Source organism: Anser anser (assembly GCF_964211835.1).
Source record: "Anser anser genome assembly, chromosome: 10".
NCBI classification, from domain to species: Eukaryota; Metazoa; Chordata; class Aves; order Anseriformes; family Anatidae; genus Anser; species Anser anser.
In genome coordinates, this window is record NC_139730.1 from 20,588,685 (window position 1) to 20,610,655 (window position 21,971).

At 33.1% G+C, this 21,971-nt stretch overlaps 1 protein-coding gene across 2 annotated transcripts; it reads right to left on the bottom strand.

Annotated features, from left to right (window-relative positions):
* Positions 1-1,503: 1,503 nt before the first annotated feature.
* Positions 1,504-21,666, bottom strand: CYP19A1 (cytochrome P450 family 19 subfamily A member 1). Of its 2 annotated transcripts, none has more exons than XM_083850104.1 (9): positions 21,304-21,666; positions 19,641-19,791; positions 16,093-16,247; positions 14,160-14,336; positions 13,330-13,444; positions 11,342-11,456; positions 10,556-10,718; positions 7,419-7,687; positions 1,504-4,491 (listed from the first exon to the last, which is right to left on the bottom strand). In XM_083850104.1, exons 1-9 carry the CDS (start codon positions 21,443-21,445, stop codon positions 4,240-4,242), a joined length of 1,539 nt encoding a protein of 512 aa, XP_083706230.1. In that variant the 5' UTR covers positions 21,446-21,666; the 3' UTR covers positions 1,504-4,239. The 2 variants fall into 2 exon arrangements, with proteins under 2 accessions (XP_083706230.1, XP_083706231.1); XM_083850105.1 differs by having other exon boundaries at positions 7,446-7,687; positions 21,304-21,664.
* Between the last annotated feature and the right edge of the window lie 305 nt (positions 21,667-21,971).

The following is a 21,971-nucleotide window of genomic DNA, read 5'->3' on the forward strand; positions in this document are numbered from 1 at the left end:
ATTTATTTTGCCATGGATCAGAGCAGATATAGCCCAACACATCCATTGTTTTCCTGTATCCAACAGTATTACAATCCTTTCTGCTGTAAAGTTTCCACTGAGATTTTTAGTTTAGTTAAAAATGGAATTTAATGGGCTATTAACTGATTTGTATTCAAGAATGCAAAAAGTAGACAATCTAGTAAAATGGCAATTGTTTATTCGTGTTTAAGGTAGAGCTAATAGAGCTTGTAAAATTCTAGGATAGATGTTTTTTCCTGAGAGCGTCTCATGATCAGATTACTTTTAGAAAGATATATTCATTTGCAGCTATTTTAAAGATTTCTTGTGATTTTTATTGTATGCCATTTACTACCTTTGTTTCTGTAACTTATCCAAATACAAGAATTAGCACTCTTAAAGCTTTCTTTAGAAAGCAAAAGAAATTAGTTTCACAGAAACAAACTGAATTTGTCATGCCAGCATGATATGAGTAGAAAAAGATTTTTTTTGAATCACGTATTCTGTTTATTTCCTTGTTCTGTTTCATTTTTATTAGATACTTTTCTTACAAGTAGCTGAGCCCTTTGTTATCAAGATTTTTTTCCTTTTACATCCACAAATCCCTATTATCTTCAGAATCACTAAAACAATGTCCCTTCTCTTAAATCTTTGAAGAAATGCCTTTACAGACAAGCAGTCTCATATGAACTTAAATTATTTACTCTATTTCTGCCTTTGTATTAATAAAACATTTGTGCAATTTTAGACCCTCGGAAATTAGTGGAAAATTTGATTTTAGCAGATTTTGCATTTCATCCATTGTATCTGATATTTTAATCATCAGTTTATGCATCCATACACATTTATAAATTTAAATACCTTTTTGTGATTTTTCTTCAGATTGGGAAAACATGATGAAACAGAATTTTAAACTTTTTTTTTTGCATACAGATTTTATTTGATGATTGTTTTATTTTCTAACAGCATACCACATTTATGTGCTGTGAGCAGCCCATAATCACCGTGATGTATTAAACAGTCTTCAAGTTTGATCTGTGTGAATAGATTGAACATTAATAGAATAGTCACTTAATGATAGTAGATTTGATGTCATTCCAAAAGTCACCTACGTTTTTACAGTGCCTGGTAATAAAACACCATTTAAAATCAGAGTTATATACAATAGCGTATGCATATCTGAAAGATTTAAGTTGTTTATATCCACATGGTAATCTCTGAAATGCTGCTTCATCAATTACTCTTTTCAAACGTATTTAAGTATATGAGGAAGTGAAATGGGCCTTATCATGCAAATAGACCACTGCATAACAGCCATAATAAAGATACGGAGAACTGGGCTCAGATTAGCTAACAGCTCAGATTAACTAACAGCTCCATTGCCCAAAAGTGGGCAAAATAAGGTACTGTAGAAACTAGAGGACCAAAAACACTATTTGCAAAGCATATGAGAAAGAATATACTTAAAATACAATACTAAATAATTCTGCAGGCTTGTTTACAAAAGGTAAAAAATTAAACTGCTTTATTCCTTCGTTTCTTCTGTAATTTCTTCTAATTACAGTAATCATGCTTATGAAATTCCAGCCTATAAAGCCATCAGTATATAATATATTAAAGAAATCAAAGCAGCATGCATTTTCCTGTCTACATGATTTCATATAATTATTTTAAAATTTGAAGATAAACATAGTTTATTAGTTCCAACCTTGAGAAAAAAAATCATTCTGAGAGACCTATAATTATGAGATGGAAAACCAGAGAGTAAATTATCACTATTCTAAATGTTTGTGTCTGAAATAAATGAAGATGCACAGTGTATATAAAGTGATAGTTTATTCCCAAGCAAAAGAAGGTTCAGTGGATTTTTTTTTAAAGTTCTTATTCAGATGAGAAATTCATGGCCATCAAAGCACTCTTTTTGGTGTTTTATGATACAGAATGAGGAAGAATAGGGTTTAATTTGGATGCTACCCTCCACCTGCTTCTTTTTTCCAACCAACTATATTTCTTAGTTTAAAACTTACAGTGTATGTAGAAATAGAGATTACATTAGGTATTGCAAATGTTCATGCCACTCAATCACTTAATGACTAAAAAAATGGAAATCTTGTTTATATGCATGTTCAAATATACAATTTTGTCTGTATTTACAAGTGGTATGGGACTTCACTGTTGTGTCATTTTTGGGTACTATGCCAATGCTACAGAGAAAGCTTTAAAAGTAACCTACCTACAATAAATTATTCCACTTTCAAGTTTGATTAAAAAAAATAATAAAATCCTGTAAAAAACTTCCGTGCTGTTTCAGAAATAACCTAGATGTTCAGCTCTTCTTGATCACCAATTCCAACCTGACCTAATTCATTACCCTTGGCTGGAACAAACATTTATTTGTTGGTTGTGTGTAGTTTTTATATGCTACTGAATAGGTGGTCTTCTGCCAGACCTGTACCTGAGAGCAGTGTCTGAGGGATCAGACTAATTAACATTATTAAGTTTTCTAAGCAAGGACATAAACAATTTTTCTTTTTTCTGTTTATAGTTTAAGTGACTTTGGAGAAAAAGATTAATATAAACCTATTGTTTGTTGCTTGGTTTTATCAAGAGGCTTTATCCTGAAACCCCCTTTTTTTAGGTTACACAGCATGAACACTGAAGCTTACCAAAAATCGAAAGTTTCTTTCAAGGATTGTTGTCAGTAAACCAGGGAGGTCTTTTCCTTCTTCACCAAATAAACAACTTATCATTAGGCTAGTAGAGATACCAATAAATGACAAGGTATATTCCACAGATTTCAAGATATTTTAATTTCCATTTTCAAGAAGAAATGTGGGTAGTTATCTAGTTCTCCTGTAAAGGACCACATATAAAACTAAGCCTAATTTTAATATTAGTAATAATAAAAAAAAGGAAAAAAAAACCCACAAATTTTAAAAAGTGTTTTGAAAAATCTACTTGTTGCTTCAGAACTTTCCTCCTTTGCTACTACAAAACTCTGAGCAGTACCCTGTGAGACTTGCATCTTACCTTGAGTAGAGGAGTGCAGCCCACCCATTTGACCTTACTGTATTTAAAAAAAAAAAAAAAAAAAAAAAAAGACTGGCTCTTGAGCAAGAGTATATGGAGAAAGATGCTTGAGAGCAGGAGAAGCAGTAAGAGCTATGTGGATAATTAGGGAGGGATTTTCACTCCTGCTGTGTAGTGTGGGGATATGGGAACAACTCTAAATCTTACTATGAAGTAGAACTGCAATTAAAAACAGATTGAAACAGTATTTGGTACTACTTAAGCAGCTTAGGGAGAGTTTGAACTTATTCCCCAGACTGAAGCAAGATGGGAAGTTTAGTCAGAAATAGAGCTGTGGGCATTGCCCCACTCCTTCCATGTATGATACTAATGGTAATGTTTCATATTAATTACTTTATTCTAAGCTGGTCATTCCTAAAATGTTTACAGACCCTCTTAAACGTAATCTGTAGCAGAACACTGGATTTTAAAGGTATAGAACAGTTTTCTCAACTGTTCAATTTCTTGGTTCTCTGAAAATTACAATCAGTCTATCTAACACCAAGTCCTTGGTATCTGCTTAATATAACAGCAAAACACAGTAAATAAATGTTTCGAATGACTTTTTACAAACTTTTTTCAGAACTTAAATATATTCTAAATATTGTAGAGGACATTATTGCAGATATGTTAATACATGTATTTTTTTTTTTAGTGTGACAGCGTTATGCATTTTAAATTGTTTCATATTCTTAAAGTCAAATTTGGTATTATTCAGATGTGTTTGAAAACAGATGACTAGAACTTTCACAGTAAGTAAGTACTGCTAAGTTCAACTTGGGAACAGAAGGTAACAAACCCAGAAATGACCCCTGGAATTTAGCACGCATCAGGCATGTGATTTTGACCCCCAAAGGTCTGACTTTGCACCATTTGAAAAGTGAGATGTGACTTCATCTGAACTTGACAGTTTTAAAAAGTAGTCAGGAGTCCTGTGTATAGTGTGGTGTCACCTGACAACAGGACTATTTTGCAAATTGTTCTTATTTTATTACATTGAAGTTATGGCCAGAACTTTAGTTCTATTGTATGGGCGGAACAGGTGGTCACTTGGAGCTGTAGTGATTTAGGGGCAACAAAATGCTTTACATTATATCTTTACCTAGGAACGAGGGGCATTTCTTAAAGTGACTGGCTGAGAATGCTCTCTAACTTTAATGCTGATTCTTTTTAGTCACTCTGCTTCTTGTTTGTGTTTCTTCTTGGTGTAAAAACCATTTCCAGCAGAGGCTGCCTTTCTATTGGGTGCATGGATAAGTCATTGTTTTTCTGGATGTTGTTAAGTCCTCTTCCTTTCATTGTCTGTACTCTGCACCGTCTCAGAAGAGTCACCAGAATTGCTTTCATCATTACCATGGCAATAAACTTTCCTACACAGCCCCGAGGGCCAAATCCAAACGGTTGAAAATAGCGTGAAGGAACCTGCACAGAATAACACGAGGAATAAACTTTAAGGCATTTTTTTCTTCACAAAAGTAGCTAAAAAGATTATGGCAATCTATAGGAAATATATTCTTTGGAGGGAAAAAAAAGTGTGAAAGAATCTCTTAGGAAAAATTACTTCTTTCCTTGTACCCAAGCTATATCTTTACCTCATGTATTCTTGCTTTTTCTGTTACCCTTTACGCCGAACAGTCGTCCTGCTCAAGTCAGTCCAAAACCAGAAATGACTACAGAAATACAGGAGGTATGCCAATTCAAATACTAAAGTAGCAGCAAATGTAAAATTTAAGCATTTGAATTCTGCCATATATTTCAGTCTGTTCATCCTGTGTACTATAGGGATTTTACCATAGGCTCTGAAGTAGTGAAAGTTTCACTCTAATGTACATTAAAGTTCATTAACAACTTTTTCAGAAAAAGTTCATTACAATGTTCATGAAAGTCTAAGCTAAAGACTGATGCCTTAACTAACATTAATCGCATCACTATACACCTACTACAATTATGAAAAAGCTAGTGTTTCTGCAAATCAGTTTGTCATAAAATGTACTGTTGATATTTTTATTTGGTATTTAACACAGACAGAACATTTTATAAATGATTGTCTCCTGTCCTATCAAATAAAATGTAAAATGTGGGATTCCCACAACTGTTGAAGAATTCACAACCAGTTTCTGCTGTCTTTATCAACATTGAACAGATCAATTATCCAAAAAGAGTCCCTAAAACATGAAGATTACTGCTTATGGTATACCAAGACACCAAGGAAATAGACAATTTTTCATCATTTGTGTAGTTTAAAAAAAGAACACATTAGCTCTGTTCTGATTTCCTATTTATTCCAAGAATAGAAAAGGATGCTTTATATTAAATTTTCTAGAAAAGTGCCCTTTTTCCTCATTTTCAGACTAAAAAATGTTTACTATTTAAATTATTTCAAACAGCTGTACTTTTTGAAGAATTATAGGTAAATAAGAATGTTTATAATACAAAGCAAATGCAGCAGCTGGCAGCATAACACAATGGCAAATGCACAGCTGGTGAAAATGGAAAAATATTTAGATTCTAACAATGTCATCCTATAAATAATGGTGTTGGTTGCTATTCACTTAGAGAACTGTGTGAAAATTGTACTTGCTAGAATAATTATGTGGCAAACATAATGCATCAAGTCAGTTAGAAAATGTGTGGTTAAATATTTGGTCAAGGGGAAATATTTTTAGAAGCAAAGTGTGCTTATAAAATAAGCAAGAAATGCATTTTGATAGAAATATCTAGAATGAAGACAATGGGTGGCAAAGTGAAATCTATTCATAGTGAATAGTTATTTCAATAAACTTAATCACTTATTCCCTTTTTGAATTTTCTAGTGCCTTTTTCCCTGATCTGTTGTTTTTAGTACTGTGTGCAGAGTTTGCTGTGGGTAATCAGCTAGCAGTTTAGAAACGTTATCCTTCATGTTTAGTTCTTGTTTTGTATGTGGCATATGTAGTAGTCCTGGATTTTTGATAGGGAGAATGTAAAGCTTGGAGACATATTTCTAGCTTGAACATACATATCTTTTGTGTCCTTATTTTCTTAATTATTTCTTTGTATGCCCATTTTGGAAGTATTGAAGTGGATCTTCTACTTATTCTGTTAAAACTGAAAATATTCTCTGTGGATGCTTATGGGTGCAGCTTCTAACATCTTAGGAAAAAAATGTTTTGCCAGGTAATAAAACTTATTTCCATTTGTTTTTCGGTTAGTCACAATGAGAGTTATGACAGCTGCAGTGATCATTAACCCTTTAGCTTTAGCCCTATGCAACCTTAGTATTTGACAGGCCACTAGACAATATAAAGTGTGTATACAATGAAAGCCTGTGCACCTGTGATAATAGGCTAATGTTCTGCACTTGAGATTCCTTTCACAGGGCTAAGCTGACTATGCCTTTCACTCTTGCATAGCTATTTGTTCCAGAGATCTAGCTAATTGCTTCACAGGAGTGCTAACCAAGAATTAATATTTAATATTTTGTGCCCTGTTTCTTGGACAGCAATATCTTTTATTTCCATCTGCACTGGTTAACAGTCAAAAACAAGGAATCAAGCTTGCCATAGAATTGGTCTATCTTCTTTCAATATGTTTTTAATTTCTCCATGTGATTATTGCTGAACGAATACATTTTTGGGAAACGATTTGTTTCATCAGTAATCAGAAGAGCAAAGTTCTGAATGAAAACAAATAATCTGAAGGATGTTTCCCAGTAGTAGGGGTTTACATGTAGAAAACAAAAGTTCACATAACACTGTTGATACAGGACTTAATGTAGGCTAAAGAAAATTCTAATTCTTTTGGGAGTAAGACTAAAACTTAAATGCTGTGCTGAACTTGAAGAGAATTACCTAGCAATTGCAGTACTGAGCTGGTTAAAGTTTAGGATTGCCACTTCAGCCTAAAAAAGATATTTATTTTTACTTAATTTTTTTTTTGTATGAATAAAATGGGTGCTAGATTCTCTGTCTGTCAGAAATTGCCATACTGCTCCACCTCTCCAGAGATTCCTTGATTCCTTACACTACCTCAGCTCTACGTACTTGTGTCATGGCTGTAGCTCCCCAAAGCCTCTTTATTTTGGCCAGTATCAGGGGAGATAACTGTGTGTGCGCCTTGGACGTACTTCAGCAGAATTTTTTAATCAAGATTAAGACGTCTGAGAAACTTTTTGTTTTCAATAACATCATTATTTCTGAATTAAAAGGTACTTTTGATGGGGAAATGCCCACCTAACTCTAATAATAACAGTAATAAGCAGGATGTATCGCTAGCTTATGCACTTAGACAAAGAGAAAATGGACTTATGGTCACAAAGGTCTTGATTGAAATAAGAGGAATATATATTGTCAATAAAAATACCCAATCACCTGTAAGAAATAAGATGGCAAACTTACATTCTTCTCAAAATTTTCAAGAGAAAACTCATTTGGCTTTGGGAAGAATTCAAGCTTATGCATACGTCCAATGTTGAGAATAATGTTTGTCCCCTTTTTCACAGGATAGCCATCAATCACATCATCTTGTAAAGCTTTTCTCATGATCAAGTCCACAACAGGCTGGTATCTCATGCTCTCATAAATAAAATTCTCCACAATTTTTAGGTTTGGTATGTCATCACTCTGTACATCTCTGTCACCTTCAGGAATAAAACAAATGGTGCAAAAGTTGGTTATGAGTTTAATAAGTTCACCATACAAATGCCAAAATATTTTGGAAGATTCTCAACTCCTGAAATGGTAGGAAGGATCCAACATCATCTAAGTAGTTCTATGCATTCTTACATATTTGGGAAATATGGTATATCAGCATAAGCCCTGATTTATTAATATATGATATCCTCCCCTTATTTTCTTCTTAATACACCAAATCTTCATCTTGCTTTCTTAAGTGACAAAACTCTGAAAGCGCTTCTCTGACTTTGTGAGCCAAATACCAATTTCTTCGCATATCTGAGAGCAACAAGAAAAAAAAAAAAAGTTTTCTTTTTTCCCATGAAAACTGACAGCAAGTGGAATCTGGGAATAGTTTATGGATGGGAGATGATAATTTTGTAGAGACCTTACATTTTCATTGTGTTGTTGGTTTTGGATGGACGTACAGGTAGGTCCTAGAATGAAATTAATAATTTCAATTACCATGAGTAACATCCTCCTAGTTGTTTTTTAGCAGCAGTATCAGTGCCACAATGTAGTCCCAGTGGGAGCCTTGAACTTTCAAGCCACAAGGAGCTCAAGACCTAAAGCTTGACCACTGCAATGGTAGGTTTCCCGCATAAAAGGGACCTTTGCTAACCCAGTTAGTCATTTGCTTAAGGAAAAGTCAACAACATACTACTGCCTTCCCAAAATCAAGGCTTTCAGAAAGAAATTGTGAGGGTGAATAGTGGAGTACTCAACTCTTACAAACACAGTAAAATATGATTTATTACTCTGAAGGAAAATAGCAATAATGTTCTGCTATGCCAGCTCTTCAGAATCACCCACTTTTAGATCACTCTTAAGCCTACACATTGATGTGCTTCACATCAATATGCGTTATATAAATCTGGCCATTAATATGATTTACATGCATGTCTCCCTGTAAGATTTGTAATCTTCCAGAAATTTTTAGTCTCTTTCCTAGTGATGGCTGAAAAATAATCAGCCAAACACCTTGCTGCTAAGTTTTCTTCTGAAAATTTCTCAATGCTTGCCTTGTCCACATTTGCATTTCTAGTGGTTCTATCTTATGTTTCTATGGGTTCTGATTTCCAAATACCAAACAGTAATTACTTTGTATTGGTTACTGAAAATACCTTTTATTCTGAATCAGAATTAAATTAAAACTTGAAGCCACTAATTAATTCTTTAAAATTCCACAAATGTAGATAATGCTCTCCAGACATCGCTGCTGTTTTAAATTCAAGGAACTGCAATTTTAGCTATTTTATAGACAAAAGATATAGAATTGTAGATGTTTTGTAGCTAGTTGATGAATTTGTGACATCTTAGTACTTTTCCACTGCTTTGTTACCTTTCATTGGCTTGTAAAGTAATAATTTTCAAATATAAAGAAAGAGTAGGATGTATCTTGGTGGTTTCTGGAATGTTTTGAAATCTGAACTTGAAAAAAAAACAACCAAAAAAAACCTTCTGTCTGTTACTCAGTGATAGAAGCATTACTTGGTAAAAAGAATTTAATGTAATGTGGAATCAATTGTATGCTTGCTCAAATAATATTTGTAAAATCAGAAATATTTTTTCATCAAAGCAACTGTACACTAAAGGTCAGATGTTACTGTAGGAAGTTAAATGTTGAAGACTTGTAACTTAGTAAGTTAGTGCTTGTCTCTTCAAACGTCACAATACTTAATGAAGAAAACACTCATTTGTATGGGTAAACGACCGTTTATTTTAGCAGAGTTCAAGATTGATAAACTCTGGCACGTAACGATTTTATGGAGGTTTTCTTTAGTGACAGATCAGAGGCTAACCTCTTGCATTATGTTCTATCTAGGTGCCACTGAGAAGCCAACTATAGTTATGAGAAAAACCCTTTGAGTTATATACTAGTGGAAGATTTTGCTATTTTTATGGCTTATAGGATTCAAATTTTTTGTTAGTCAGTAAACTGATACCAAAGCTCACTGTTTGCTCGATTTATTTCAGTTCCAGTGTTTCAGTCAGTCAGAAAAATGGCCATGAAGAAGACAAAGAGAAATGCTGTCTCTTAGCTCAAGAGGCGGAAAGATGCCAAAACATTTAAAAAAAAGGTTTGAGATAACATCACAGCTCTTGCTTTGTATTTAAAACTTGAATTAGAAGTACCTTAGAAAAAGAGCAAAGGATTTGTTATACACGTGCCACTGTTTAACTGTTTGAAGTAAATGTTGAATAGGAGTGGTTGAAATTAGTTTCTATAAAGTTCAGTAGGATTGAGACTTTGAATGAAAGCTAGAGAAAGGGATGAATATAGATTTGGAATATTTTGATTGTCTTTTGAGTGGCTCATCATTACTACTTAAATATTATACTTAATACGGTTTGAAATCAAAATGGATGACAGCAGAATGATAAAAAAAAGTTTAATTTTCTTTAATGTTTTCTTTCTGCAGTCATAGTCAAACTTAGTTAATTCTATACATGTGTAGAGAAATGTTGATGATTAGAAGTATTTGAAATGAGTGTCTCCACTTGCTACTGCAAGGGAAATAGAAAATAATTTCAATGGAGCTTATGAGGTGAGTGATGATTTGCACTGTTCTTGTTGAGGGGTGAATAAGTGCATTTTTTTCTAATAGCTTGTCAATTCTGATAAACCCTGTTTTAATTTGTCTTAAAAATATTTAATCTTTCACTTGACCTTGAATAAAATTGTTTACAGACAGGGATAGTTCATATACTTTACAACAAATACTTGTGTTAGAAAATAATCCTTAGAATTTTTAGACTTTGAGTAATGAAAATTAGATCACTGCCCAAAAAAATTATATTCCTACATCAGTGACTTTGCAGGTCCTGCTTACCCATAACAGTTTCAATTTCTCTCATCATCTTCTCTTCCACTGTGGGGTGCTCCGCAATCAATATTAGCATAAAGAAGAGAGTCACTGACAGAGTATCAGGAGCAGCAATCATCATCTCCAGCACACACTGGTTCACATTCTCAGCAGTCAGATCTCCTCTGTTCTGGAAAAATTTGAAATGTTGGGGAAAATGTTGATTGCTGAACTCTGATGCCAAGAAAGATCTTATAGCAGTAGGATTGGATGGACCTAGAATATCTGCTTAAACAAAATTCAAGATCCTGACAGTCTCATATGCGAAAAAGCTTTTTTTTATTTTATTTTTTATTTTTTTTTCAGAGAAAAAATAGGAAATCCATGTTTTAGGGGTTGTGTATGATCTTCCAGAAAAGCATGGGTTTGTTCTTATCTCAGATTCTTGTTGACTTAGTACCTTTCCCCGTGGAATCTGTGAGCTGTCAGAGATTATGCAAGATAGGATTTACACAGCTTTTGAAGCTTTTGCATACAAAAGGTAATATATCAAGATAAAATTTGAAAGTTAGGGAAAGACTGAAGAACGTTCAGGGATAGAGTCAAGAGTTTTGAGGATGTTGTTTAAGCCATGAAAAACAAAATTAGACAAGCACCTGGGGGATTCTCCCAAACCAACTAATTTGTATCTGTTCATGATGATAAGACTTTGTTAGTTACATGAAGTCTGAGTTGTAAAGTCTGTATTGTTAGTGAAAGGAGACCGGCAGAAGAAAAAAAAAAGTTAGCAATAATTTGGTACATTGTCAATACCTGTGCAAAAATCAGCTGGGATGCAAAATCCATGTGCTCATCTAACTTTTCAACGGTGGAAAGCTTTTGTCGCTTCTGTTCTATTAAGATTTCCATTGCTCCTTTCAAATCCTTGCTGAAAGTGGATAAAATCCAATATATTGATAAATATCTACAGCCTTTTAGTATATGATTAGATATAGATAGGATATGTTTAGAAACATGAAGATTATACTAATGAAAAAGCCTAAGAAAGGCAGAAATTTAGTATTCTTACGAATGGCTATATGGTTCTATACAAAAGCAGCAATATTAAGGGAAGATTTATTTTCTTCTTATTTCTTATAAAAATAATTTCTTCTTTGTTTGGCCTGAAATCTTATTCTCTTCTTATAGAACTGAAAGGAATGAAACCTGTCTTACAGTGAATAGAGTTTTTAAAGATTTATTAATATTTCCAAACATTTTTATTCCCTTCTATTTTACACTGTATTTTATTAGTGAATAAAATGAACTTAGCAAGAGGAATAATTGTTTAAAAAAATGCAAGAAAAATTGTACTATCTTGATGGTAGAGTTGATCTCATTGTTTTGTAAAGCAATGAGACCAGCAAGAGGAATAATTGTTTAAAAAAATGCAAGAAAAATTGTACTATCTCGATGGTAGAGTTGATCTCATTGTTTTGTAAAGCTATAATCAGACATACTGTGTCAACAGTACGTATCTCTTTGTTGGAAAAATAGTGAAGTTCAGTGGTATTTATTATTTTATTTGGCGTTTTCAGTTAGCTACAGATTTGAAGGCAATGTTCTTTTTAAAAGGCTGGTTTTATAGGGGGAATAAACCTAAAATTCAAACCTGGTAGGGTTCTCATATATAACATTTTTATGTGTTAGAAAGAGCAACCCAACTTTATCAGAAGTGGTGATAACCTGTGGTTTTCCTCTTCATTGCTTTAAATTCAGAGATCTTTATCTACATCTTTTTTTTTCCTTTTTTTTTTTTCAGTATAGATTTATTAATATGGCTATTTTAATGAGATTGTTTTTGAGACACTAATATTTGCCCACAAGGACTTTCTACTAATAATTGGGCCACTGCATTTAGCTATTATTAGAATCAGAGAATAAAGCACTAATCACTGCCATAACACCACTTGTATGTATCTAGTTTGTAAGAGAGCTGTCAGTTATGAACCTCCATCTTTCCCTTAAAGCCTTTATACTATATATCATTATCAAAACAAATTATTACACGCGCTTGATAAAAAGTATTTTTCTCTCCTTAAATGGACTCCAAATCCAAAATGAACAAACTCATTGCCAGTTCTTTTTATAGCTGGTCTTCTTTTGGCAGAAGACAGAAAATGAGAGCATCAAAATAGAAGAGGGATCATGTGCTTTTACAAACAGGAAGATGGCAAAAACCACTTATTTAAAGGAAAAAATAATCTTGAAATGGATTGTCATGCAAAACACCAACTTTTAGCACAAAAAAAAAATCGATTGTTTACTCAAAAATGCACATTATGGACACCAATACGTAGAATTATACTGAGGGGTTAACTCTCTTTTGGGATAATTCCATGAATGTAGACATGATTTCTTATGTCCAGGAACTGACAGTCTGTGGCGTAATATTTGACTGTCTTTAAACAGATAGTTAAAGTAATTTCTCCCCATAAGATGGCTTTTTCTTTCCTCTTTGAACTGAACCAATGATTTCAACTCAGTTTCATATCTGATATGACATTAACTAATGTTTTGGTGAGTGAATATGGACTGAATAGACATGGGCCTTAAATGGTCCCCTGAGTTCAGCCACTTGTAACATCACTGACAGATCTTATTCTATTGCTATCTTGGGTCTGCAGATAGCGGACTTCAGCCAGTCACCTTTGAAATTTTCACATTTTATTCTCTAAAAGGAAGAGAAAAATGTAAGGAAAGATCTTCCTAGAAAAAAAAGAATCTTATGCAAAAGATTTGTAAAAACTATGGATACTTACACTGCCTCTTCATATTTCTTGCACAGCCAAGAAATCTTAAAAAAGATGTCAGGCTTTAATAAAAGTGCTTGCCAAGCATCAAAGTAGTTCTGAATCTTAAGTACAATGGCACTTTCTGAAAATAGATGTTAACAAACAGCTCTATAAAATCTAAGCTTCAATAGTCAAATAGCACAAATATTTCAGGAAAATTAATAATGAGTCCCCACTCCCTACTCCCACTAAGTTGACAGGTATTTGAAAACCATTTTGTTTTTAATATGTAGTAGATAACATTAGGAAACAGTTGTGGCACACTGCAGACAAGATACATTTCTTTGTAGAAACTCTTGGTAGCTAGCTAAAAGGAGATTGTGTGTCAACTAGAGCCAGTTTTCCACAGGAGAGAAGGAGCAGAACTCTATTGCACTGTATTGATATGGGATAATTTGTACATCAGGATATTATTTCTGTCAAATGGTTTTGAAGGTGAAGAAGTCATCAAAGTTCACCGGACAAGTTGTCAGGTGAACTTTTCAATACAATCATTTAGTTTGGTGGAAAGATTTCTGTTTCTTACATGTATGTAATGTTGAGGCTGTAGCAGCCTAGTACATAAAAATGTTTTTACATGCTATTTGCTTGATTGTGACAATTTAAATATATGTATTTGAATTTATAAAATTCTCATAACTAGAATCACTTATCAATCAATTTCAGTTAATTATTTAGTAATATAACAGTATGTTCTTGTTCCATTTTCTGAAACAATAGTTGAGTGATATAAATGAGTTTTTCTTGTTTATGCACTTAAGGTTCATCATAAGGTATAAAAATAAGGCTGTTAGTACCATCCAAAGGGATCCCTAGAAAGAGTTTGTTAGATGTGTCAAGCATGATCCGTCTCATAAGATTCAACACATTGATGTTTCCTACTTCAGTGGTCACTTCTTCTAGTTTATCCAGGTGATCAATTGTTGATTCAACACAAATGGCTATCATACGCACGAGACCAGGACCAGACAGGGCTGTAAATAGATATGTGCAAAAGGATAAAAAGATTAGCTTTCATACCTTACTAATAACTTATTCGCAATAACATCAATAAAAATCTGTATAACTTAAGTGACTGGAACAAAATGGTTTTGAGAGAAAAACATAAGCGTTTTGAGTTAGAATGGCAATGAACCCAAGGCCCAAACTTCCCTTGCGTCCAGTCACTCTGTATTTTAGGCACACATTTCATGATAGGTTCACACAATGTTAGTGAAATGTATTTGGCTTCATCTGTGCTATCTTTCAGTGTTGGAGGTATATATCCTCCATATCCTCATCTGCAATATAGGCACTGTGGATGTCCTGCCTTGCTTGCAAGGATGGTGAGCAGGGAAGTTAGATTGGGGATTCACAGGGAGGAGGACAGGAATTTTTGGAAACAATTCCTGGGTGCTCTTAAACAGCATGACAGATTTCCAATAAGCTCCCCACAGCCTATAGTGTTGCTGCAGACATCCTGAAGCTTAATCTAGTAGTAGTCCAGATGTGTTAGCAAATCTTAGTCTGTCCACCTGTGGACATTGGGAAATAGTGTCCTGATGCATTTTTTCCATTTTAAGAAATTAAAAGCAAACAAAAGCAGTGGTCAGTTCTGTTGCTGTGTAATTTTTATGATAGGCTCTATCTGGAATGAACTCAGATAATTTTGAATGACTTTGGAAATCTTGCCCTAGGTATTCTATTTAAATTTATTCTATGTAAATTACTTTTCCATATAACAACTTCTGTAATTGCCTAAAGGACATTATTTTATCAAATACATGTTGAGAGTAATTGTACATTTGTAATTAAGAAGAGAGGTTGTCTGTGTTGTAAATACAGAGAACTGGTAGTTCTAGGAATAAATAGAAAAAAAATGATTTCTTTCCTGTTATCTTTAACCAGTACAAAGTTGCTGGTACTTTTCAACAGCAAGACCACTTAGGAAAGGCCTAAGTGTCATACAGAAGTACAGATATCAACAAAATGGTAAGGAAGACTTAACCGATGATTTCTTTTCTTAACTGTAAAGCTTGCAGAACAAGAAGGCAACAAAGTGTGGTAGTTTTGTTAGGAAGGCTGTAAGATCATTGGAAATAACTAATTCTAATGATATACAAACACTGAAAATTTTGTATGTGGAAAGAAGGTGAGTCCAAAATTTACAGACTCTTTAAACAGTAAAATTTGACTTTGTGTATTTTCTTATTTGATTTCAAGCTAATGATGCTAATTACAACAACCTTTTTTCTCATTACTACAAGGGAAAAAGATTTTTCTGTTTCTACATTGATTTCTAGCATATTAAATGGATTAGTAAATAGTTCTGCTGTGCAGATCTTCTAAATCAATTTCGAAAGTATACAAACTTTTTTTTTTTAATTAGAACAAGAAAAGTCTGAACCCAGTTAAAGCTGGGGTAGGAACTTCCAAATACATTTATAGGAATGCCAGTTGAGTTAATGTGAATGTTGGTCTTGAAATTTAAAAATAATTTTAAGTATGGTTTGTGGGCATTTATTTTTTTTTAAGCAGAAGAGATTAAGCATCTGTAAAACTATGTGAAGACTGTTTCAAATAGCATACCAAGCAGAATAAGCGTGAAGGAACACGTGCAAGAAAATATATTGAGACGTAAAGAGAGAACTGATTTTTCTAATTTAATTATGCAAAGGACAAACAACATTTCAGAAAAAAATACTGTGTGATAGAGTGATGCAGTGTGTTAATGCAAACTGATTTATTTACCTTTGGTGAAAAAGGGTCGAATTTCTTTCCAATGCGCTGGGTTGTTATTAAATATGATCCCATTTTCATACATGCCAATGCACTGTAATCCAAGCTTACTCCCAAATCGAGAAACATAGTTCCAATGTTTCATTACATGGAATACACTTGAAGATCTGAGAAGGAAATGGGGGGAGAAAAAATCTAACTAAAATACAGTTTCATAGATTATACACAAAACATTTTTCTGACATTCTCTGAAGTGCTGCTTTTCTTTCTCAGTTTAGCAGGAGGTACTATGCTTGACACTAAATGTTGCGCCTATTACATAATTAAAAAAACTTGATGATAAAATGGCTTCAGAATTTGTACTAGAGCAATAATGTATTCTGTCTGGATTTAAACCTATTTTTCAATTAAAATACAAATGATGACCAAATGATTTTAATCTGAATAGTGTGTATATATATATAGGGATACACACATATACTCTCAGGCAATGACCAATGTCAGATGTTTCAGAAGACGGGGTAAAATAATGAGTTACATACATTCTTGTATAATATTTTTTTTTCTAACATTAGATCAATGATATAAATTGATTTATTATTTTGATATTTGATTTTTGTTTCCTTTAAAAATTTCTGACATACTATATAATACAATCCTACTGACAGTCGGTGTGTGCTTTTTAAAATCACTACAGGAGTATTCCTCAGACTCTCAAGTTTATACCAGAGGCAGGAAAACACTGCCCTACAAAAATTTCTGATTGTATTTTGAGCAAAACTATGAGGGCTAAGGTACATATTGTAAAGAATGAAGTGGTAGAACTGAAGGCAATGTGTTTAACATCCATGTACATTTCTAATATGTCTATGATAGCACTCATTGCAGTTGATTGCCTATGTTTTCAGAAGTATTAATCATTGTATCCTACCAATTTCCACAATCCTTGGCAAATATTTTGGGAAGAGATGTATATCTCTGTCTGCCTGTCTATCCATCCCTGCCTCCCTCCCTCCAATCATCATTCCATGTAATTCATACACTGGGATTTTCTGTAAACAGTTCAACACATCCACCCCAAGTATGACATCTCTTACTTCATTATGTAAGAAAAATTATTTTTCATAACTTGAAGGCAGTAACTTGGCAGATTTTAGGAAATATAATTAATTCAAGTATGTTAAGGAGTGAAGACAAATTCTGCTTATTTTAATGTATTTATTTTATTTTTTTTAATGGAAGACTTCAGAGTTTTCCTTTGGTGACTTAAAAATAACCAGACAGTTGACAACTTCATTAAGATGTGTGTTAAATTTCACCTATACTTTGGTAGCTCTTTGGTCGTTCCTAAACACACCTACAAAGTATTAATATACTTGGAACTTTTGGTTATGCAGCATCATGATTTTATCAAGGATAATTACTCATACATAAATCTATTAAACTGAAAAAGAAATTTTATAAAATCAAATGTGTGGGATGAGTATTCCTATATAGAAATATAATGAAATCCAGCATATATATACTTCTCTTTTTACAGTTTACAAGATTTATTTACACACATTCTGGTGAACAGGTTGTGATCAGCTTTATTGCTTTAAGATATTTCCTTTAGAGGGAGCTAGCATTTTAGAAATGCTAGTGCGATGAAAACCTGATTAAGTGAAAGCTAACAAAAAAGAAGGAAAATCAGAGCACAGATTGAAATGAAACAATAAGCTATTTTCTATACAGTTGTACATTCTTTGTGGGCCAAATTGCAGATTTATTATATGGGCTATTTATTTATTTATTTATTTATTTTCAATTGAGTAAAGTAAATGGGAATTATTTCTTCACAACTTCATCAGTGCTAGGTTTTCACCATCATTTTACATGAGCAGTGGTAAATGTAAGATGTTACGTTGTACAAGCAAACAAACGTGGATTATGCAGCATGCATGAAGCTCCAGCCCCTCCAAAGAACTGAGCATACTCTTTCCTACATGCCCCAACAGTTGTTCTCTTTGCTAGTTTCCCTAAATGTTTTTTATGCATCAAGGAACATCATCTATGTTTCATGAACATGAAAAGATGGTATTGAATTAAGATAGTTATGCCCAGAAATAGAAAGGTGCAGGAAGCTCCTTTTGCTCATTCCATTTCATGCATCTACTCAAGGGACATAGAATAATATTTTAAGGATAGGTTTTGACATATGACCTTCTATAAGCAGATTTTTCTTATAAAACTATTCACTAAAGTCCTCCAAAAGACAACATTTCTTGTAACCAAGACTGCAATGTCTCAATATAATTAGATTTGATGGTAAAAATTCAGATGACAACAGTGGAAACAGTATACTTTTTCAGAAGTCGGGGTACGTTTAGTTTTGGAGTGAATTTATGAAGCACTCTGAAAAATATATTTTGTTTTTTGTTATTTTGTTTTTGTTTTGTAAAAAAGTTAAATACTAGTTCTCCATATGATATCTATGATTTTAAGTAAAACATTTTAAATATCTTCAGTAAAACTGAAGAAAAGTGATATATAGACTGTGAAGTCTGATGCTACGGTATGCTAAGGTTTATCGCTTTGTTTCTTACCAGCACTAGTGGTTTGTTTCTGAAGAACTGGTAATACATAAAGTGAAAGCAATAAGAGTTCACAGCACGTTATACGATCAAAACATTATATGCAATGTTACATGAATTAATATTTACAATATCTACATAGAGTAGGAATATAAATAGTTTTCCTGTCACAATTACCTCTTTTTACATAGGTAAAGATAGAGATGAAGCAGACTTGCTCAAATGGAAAATCCTGTAATAGTCCTCCTTACTGCATTATCTTTCATAAACTTTTACATAATGAGAGGTGGATATGCATTGATTGATATTGCTAATAAAAATATTGTGATTTATTACCCATTTACATGGTAAAACTTTAACTACTATTTTTTTTTTCTCATGATCATCCAGAAGATCCAATGTAAGCAACTGGAACTAATAAAAATGATTGACTGCATTTTAGTATTATGTTTAATACTGTGTGTAATTGAACTCTCTGAGTAAACCCAGTAACTGGAGTGGAATTACTCATGATCCTGTAATGCTGCATTTGCTTAATTGCCCTGCTGAACTGGAGCCATAATCTTCAAGCATTACTCTCATTTTAAGGAGGTTCTTAATAAGAACACAGGAACTAAAATTTGATTTACTCCTGCACTGCAGTCAGCCAGTCAGGATATTTGATGTACTATGTAATACTAGTGTTAAATGGAATAAGACGAAACTGTAAACATTTTTTTAGGATTGAGCCATAACTCTTGATCTTTGTTTCAACTAAGAAAATGAGATATTCTATTCAGTAGTTGTCTTTAGTAGAGATCTCAATAGTAGTCTTTAAAGAAACAAAAGATTAAAAAAGGATTTGTGAACGCTAGGAATTAATACTGTTATGTTAGGATAATTTTGCAAAATAATAACTTAAATTCTACTTTTGAAAAAGTAGCAAAAAAGGCTGTAAAAATATGAAAAAGCTCTTCATATTATTAAAGATAGAAAATAAAGATTTACTTGCTGATTATAAATGTTTCTTCACCGCTGATCCAAACTCTCACAAATTCTCCGTATGTCTTATTGTAGTAGTTGCAGGCATTACCTACTCCCATCCAGAGAAATCTCCCATGTGAAATGAGGGGGCCAATTCCCATACAGTATCCTGGCCCTAAGGAAAAAAAAAGACAAGTTTTGTGGTCAGTGCTCTCTGGCAAGAATATATCACTCTTTTGGAAAGGACATTTTCTTTACTTTACATCAATGTCTGCACTGGGCACCACATAAAATCCCATTATGAAATTCTGTCTTACAGAAACTTGCATCTACATCATTGAAACCTCATTTATTATCCATGAAAGCCTACAATTCGTTCAATATGGATACAATAAATGACATTCATTATTTTATACAACTTCAAACTGCTGCTTTGAGATTGTTTACATTTGGAAGAACAGTGGCTAAATAATTTTTATTCATTTGTGCTTTTAACAAAACCTTTGAGTGATCTTGGCTAAATTTGTGGTAAAGTGTCATAGTAACACCATCAAAAGTTACCTTTTGATGTAATTAAATATAATTAATCTCTCTTAATGTAATCTAGTTACATTTCTCTTAGTCATTAATACCAGAGTGAAAAAATAGGTATTTAAAGGAAAAAGTATTTTAGTGCCGTGAATTTAGGAAAACAGCATGCTGCAGTAAACTGGATTAATACACATTTAATCAAAGCTCTCAACTAAAACCTTTTGCTATAACCCATCATCAAATGTCCCTCTTACAAGAAAAAGGAGAAAGTGGAGAGAACAGGAGAGAATTTGCATAGTCATTGCATTATTTTTAAAAGGAGGTTTTCCTTCTTCACTGAAAGCTTAACTTGCCCTTACAAAGTCTGTAAAAACATAAATCGTATTCCATAAAATGAAACAAGTGTTTATAAAAACTTTTGTATTTTATACTGTTTAAAAGATTTACAAGTTGCATATGACTTCACTGTTTACTAATAGAAATCACAAAAACCCAGATTATTTAAATACCTGTAATCTTAAAGCAAATTAATTTATTTGTATCTTCTTGTCAATCTCATCAAGAATTCAAATAGAAAGCATTACCTTTTGTGCATAGTTTTGCCTGTTCTCTAACTTTTGGAGAATTTTAGCACATGGAAGGAAATTTGGCAAATATTTTTTCTCTGATATTGCTCTGTTTTGGAGGGTCTCCAGTGGCAAACATGGTGAGGAAAATTAATAATTTACTAAAATCTAAATAATTTCCGAATTGATACTGTTTGCCTCTCCTAAAGACAATTCAGGAAGCTTTAAACTTACAACATATAAAATGTAGAAGTTTATAATGCACATGAATATATGAACATCTAGATTTCATAAAATAGTATTATATCTTTCTATGATATACACAACAAAAAGGAAAACTGAATGTCATATATTTATATAGCTAAGCCAGGTTTATTATGGAAGTGCTGAGGTTAAACGGAGCCTGATTTATTTTATCAGTTATTTTAAAAACATGTATTAATAATAATTACTAATTAATAATAATTAATAATAATTCTTGTTGCATTAAACTATTATTCAGTATTCCCCTCTCATTTAAATTTGAGACACACACACACACAAAAATAATACTTTGACAGCTTTTATGTGATACCGCAGAGTTAGTTTACCTGGTATTGATGATGTTTCTTCATGATTCCATATTAAAAATAGAAAGCACATAAGAATGAGTATGGGCACTGTGGCCACTGGCATCACATCTGGTACTAGGCTGGTGATGTAGTGCATTGGATTCAGAGTTTCCAATACCATCTTTTCCAAGAGATTCTGCTTTGCTTTAGAGAAAGAGAGAATGGGGAAAGAGGCAGAGGTTTACAAAGCTTTAAGATACATGCAACTTTAGTTGGTACCTCTCAACCCTCTGGAGGTCCTGTAAATGAGCAAATTACTTCTTGAGGTAGCTTTATTTTATAATGAGACTGACTGTCGGGACTGCTTGCCAGGACAAGCTACATCACAAGTTGAAACAGACGTGCAGCAGACACTCTTTTGGCTTGGAGATAAGTAAGCTTTTCTGACCTTGATATTGAAGCATAGTTTTAGATGCTTTGGCTAACAGACCTCTTATCTCTGATATTGGCTTGGCTGGCCAATGCTGAGGTTTACTCCTTGCAAATTTCTAACCAAAACACAAGAAATTAAACTCTCAGCACATGTGGAAGCATTGAATGAGTTCACTTGTAAGCTTTTATCTCTGTTACTTAGCCTTTTTCCTTCCTGCATGCCTTTAGTGTTAGTCCTTGAATTTCCAGAATTACCTACATTAGTTTTGCAGATA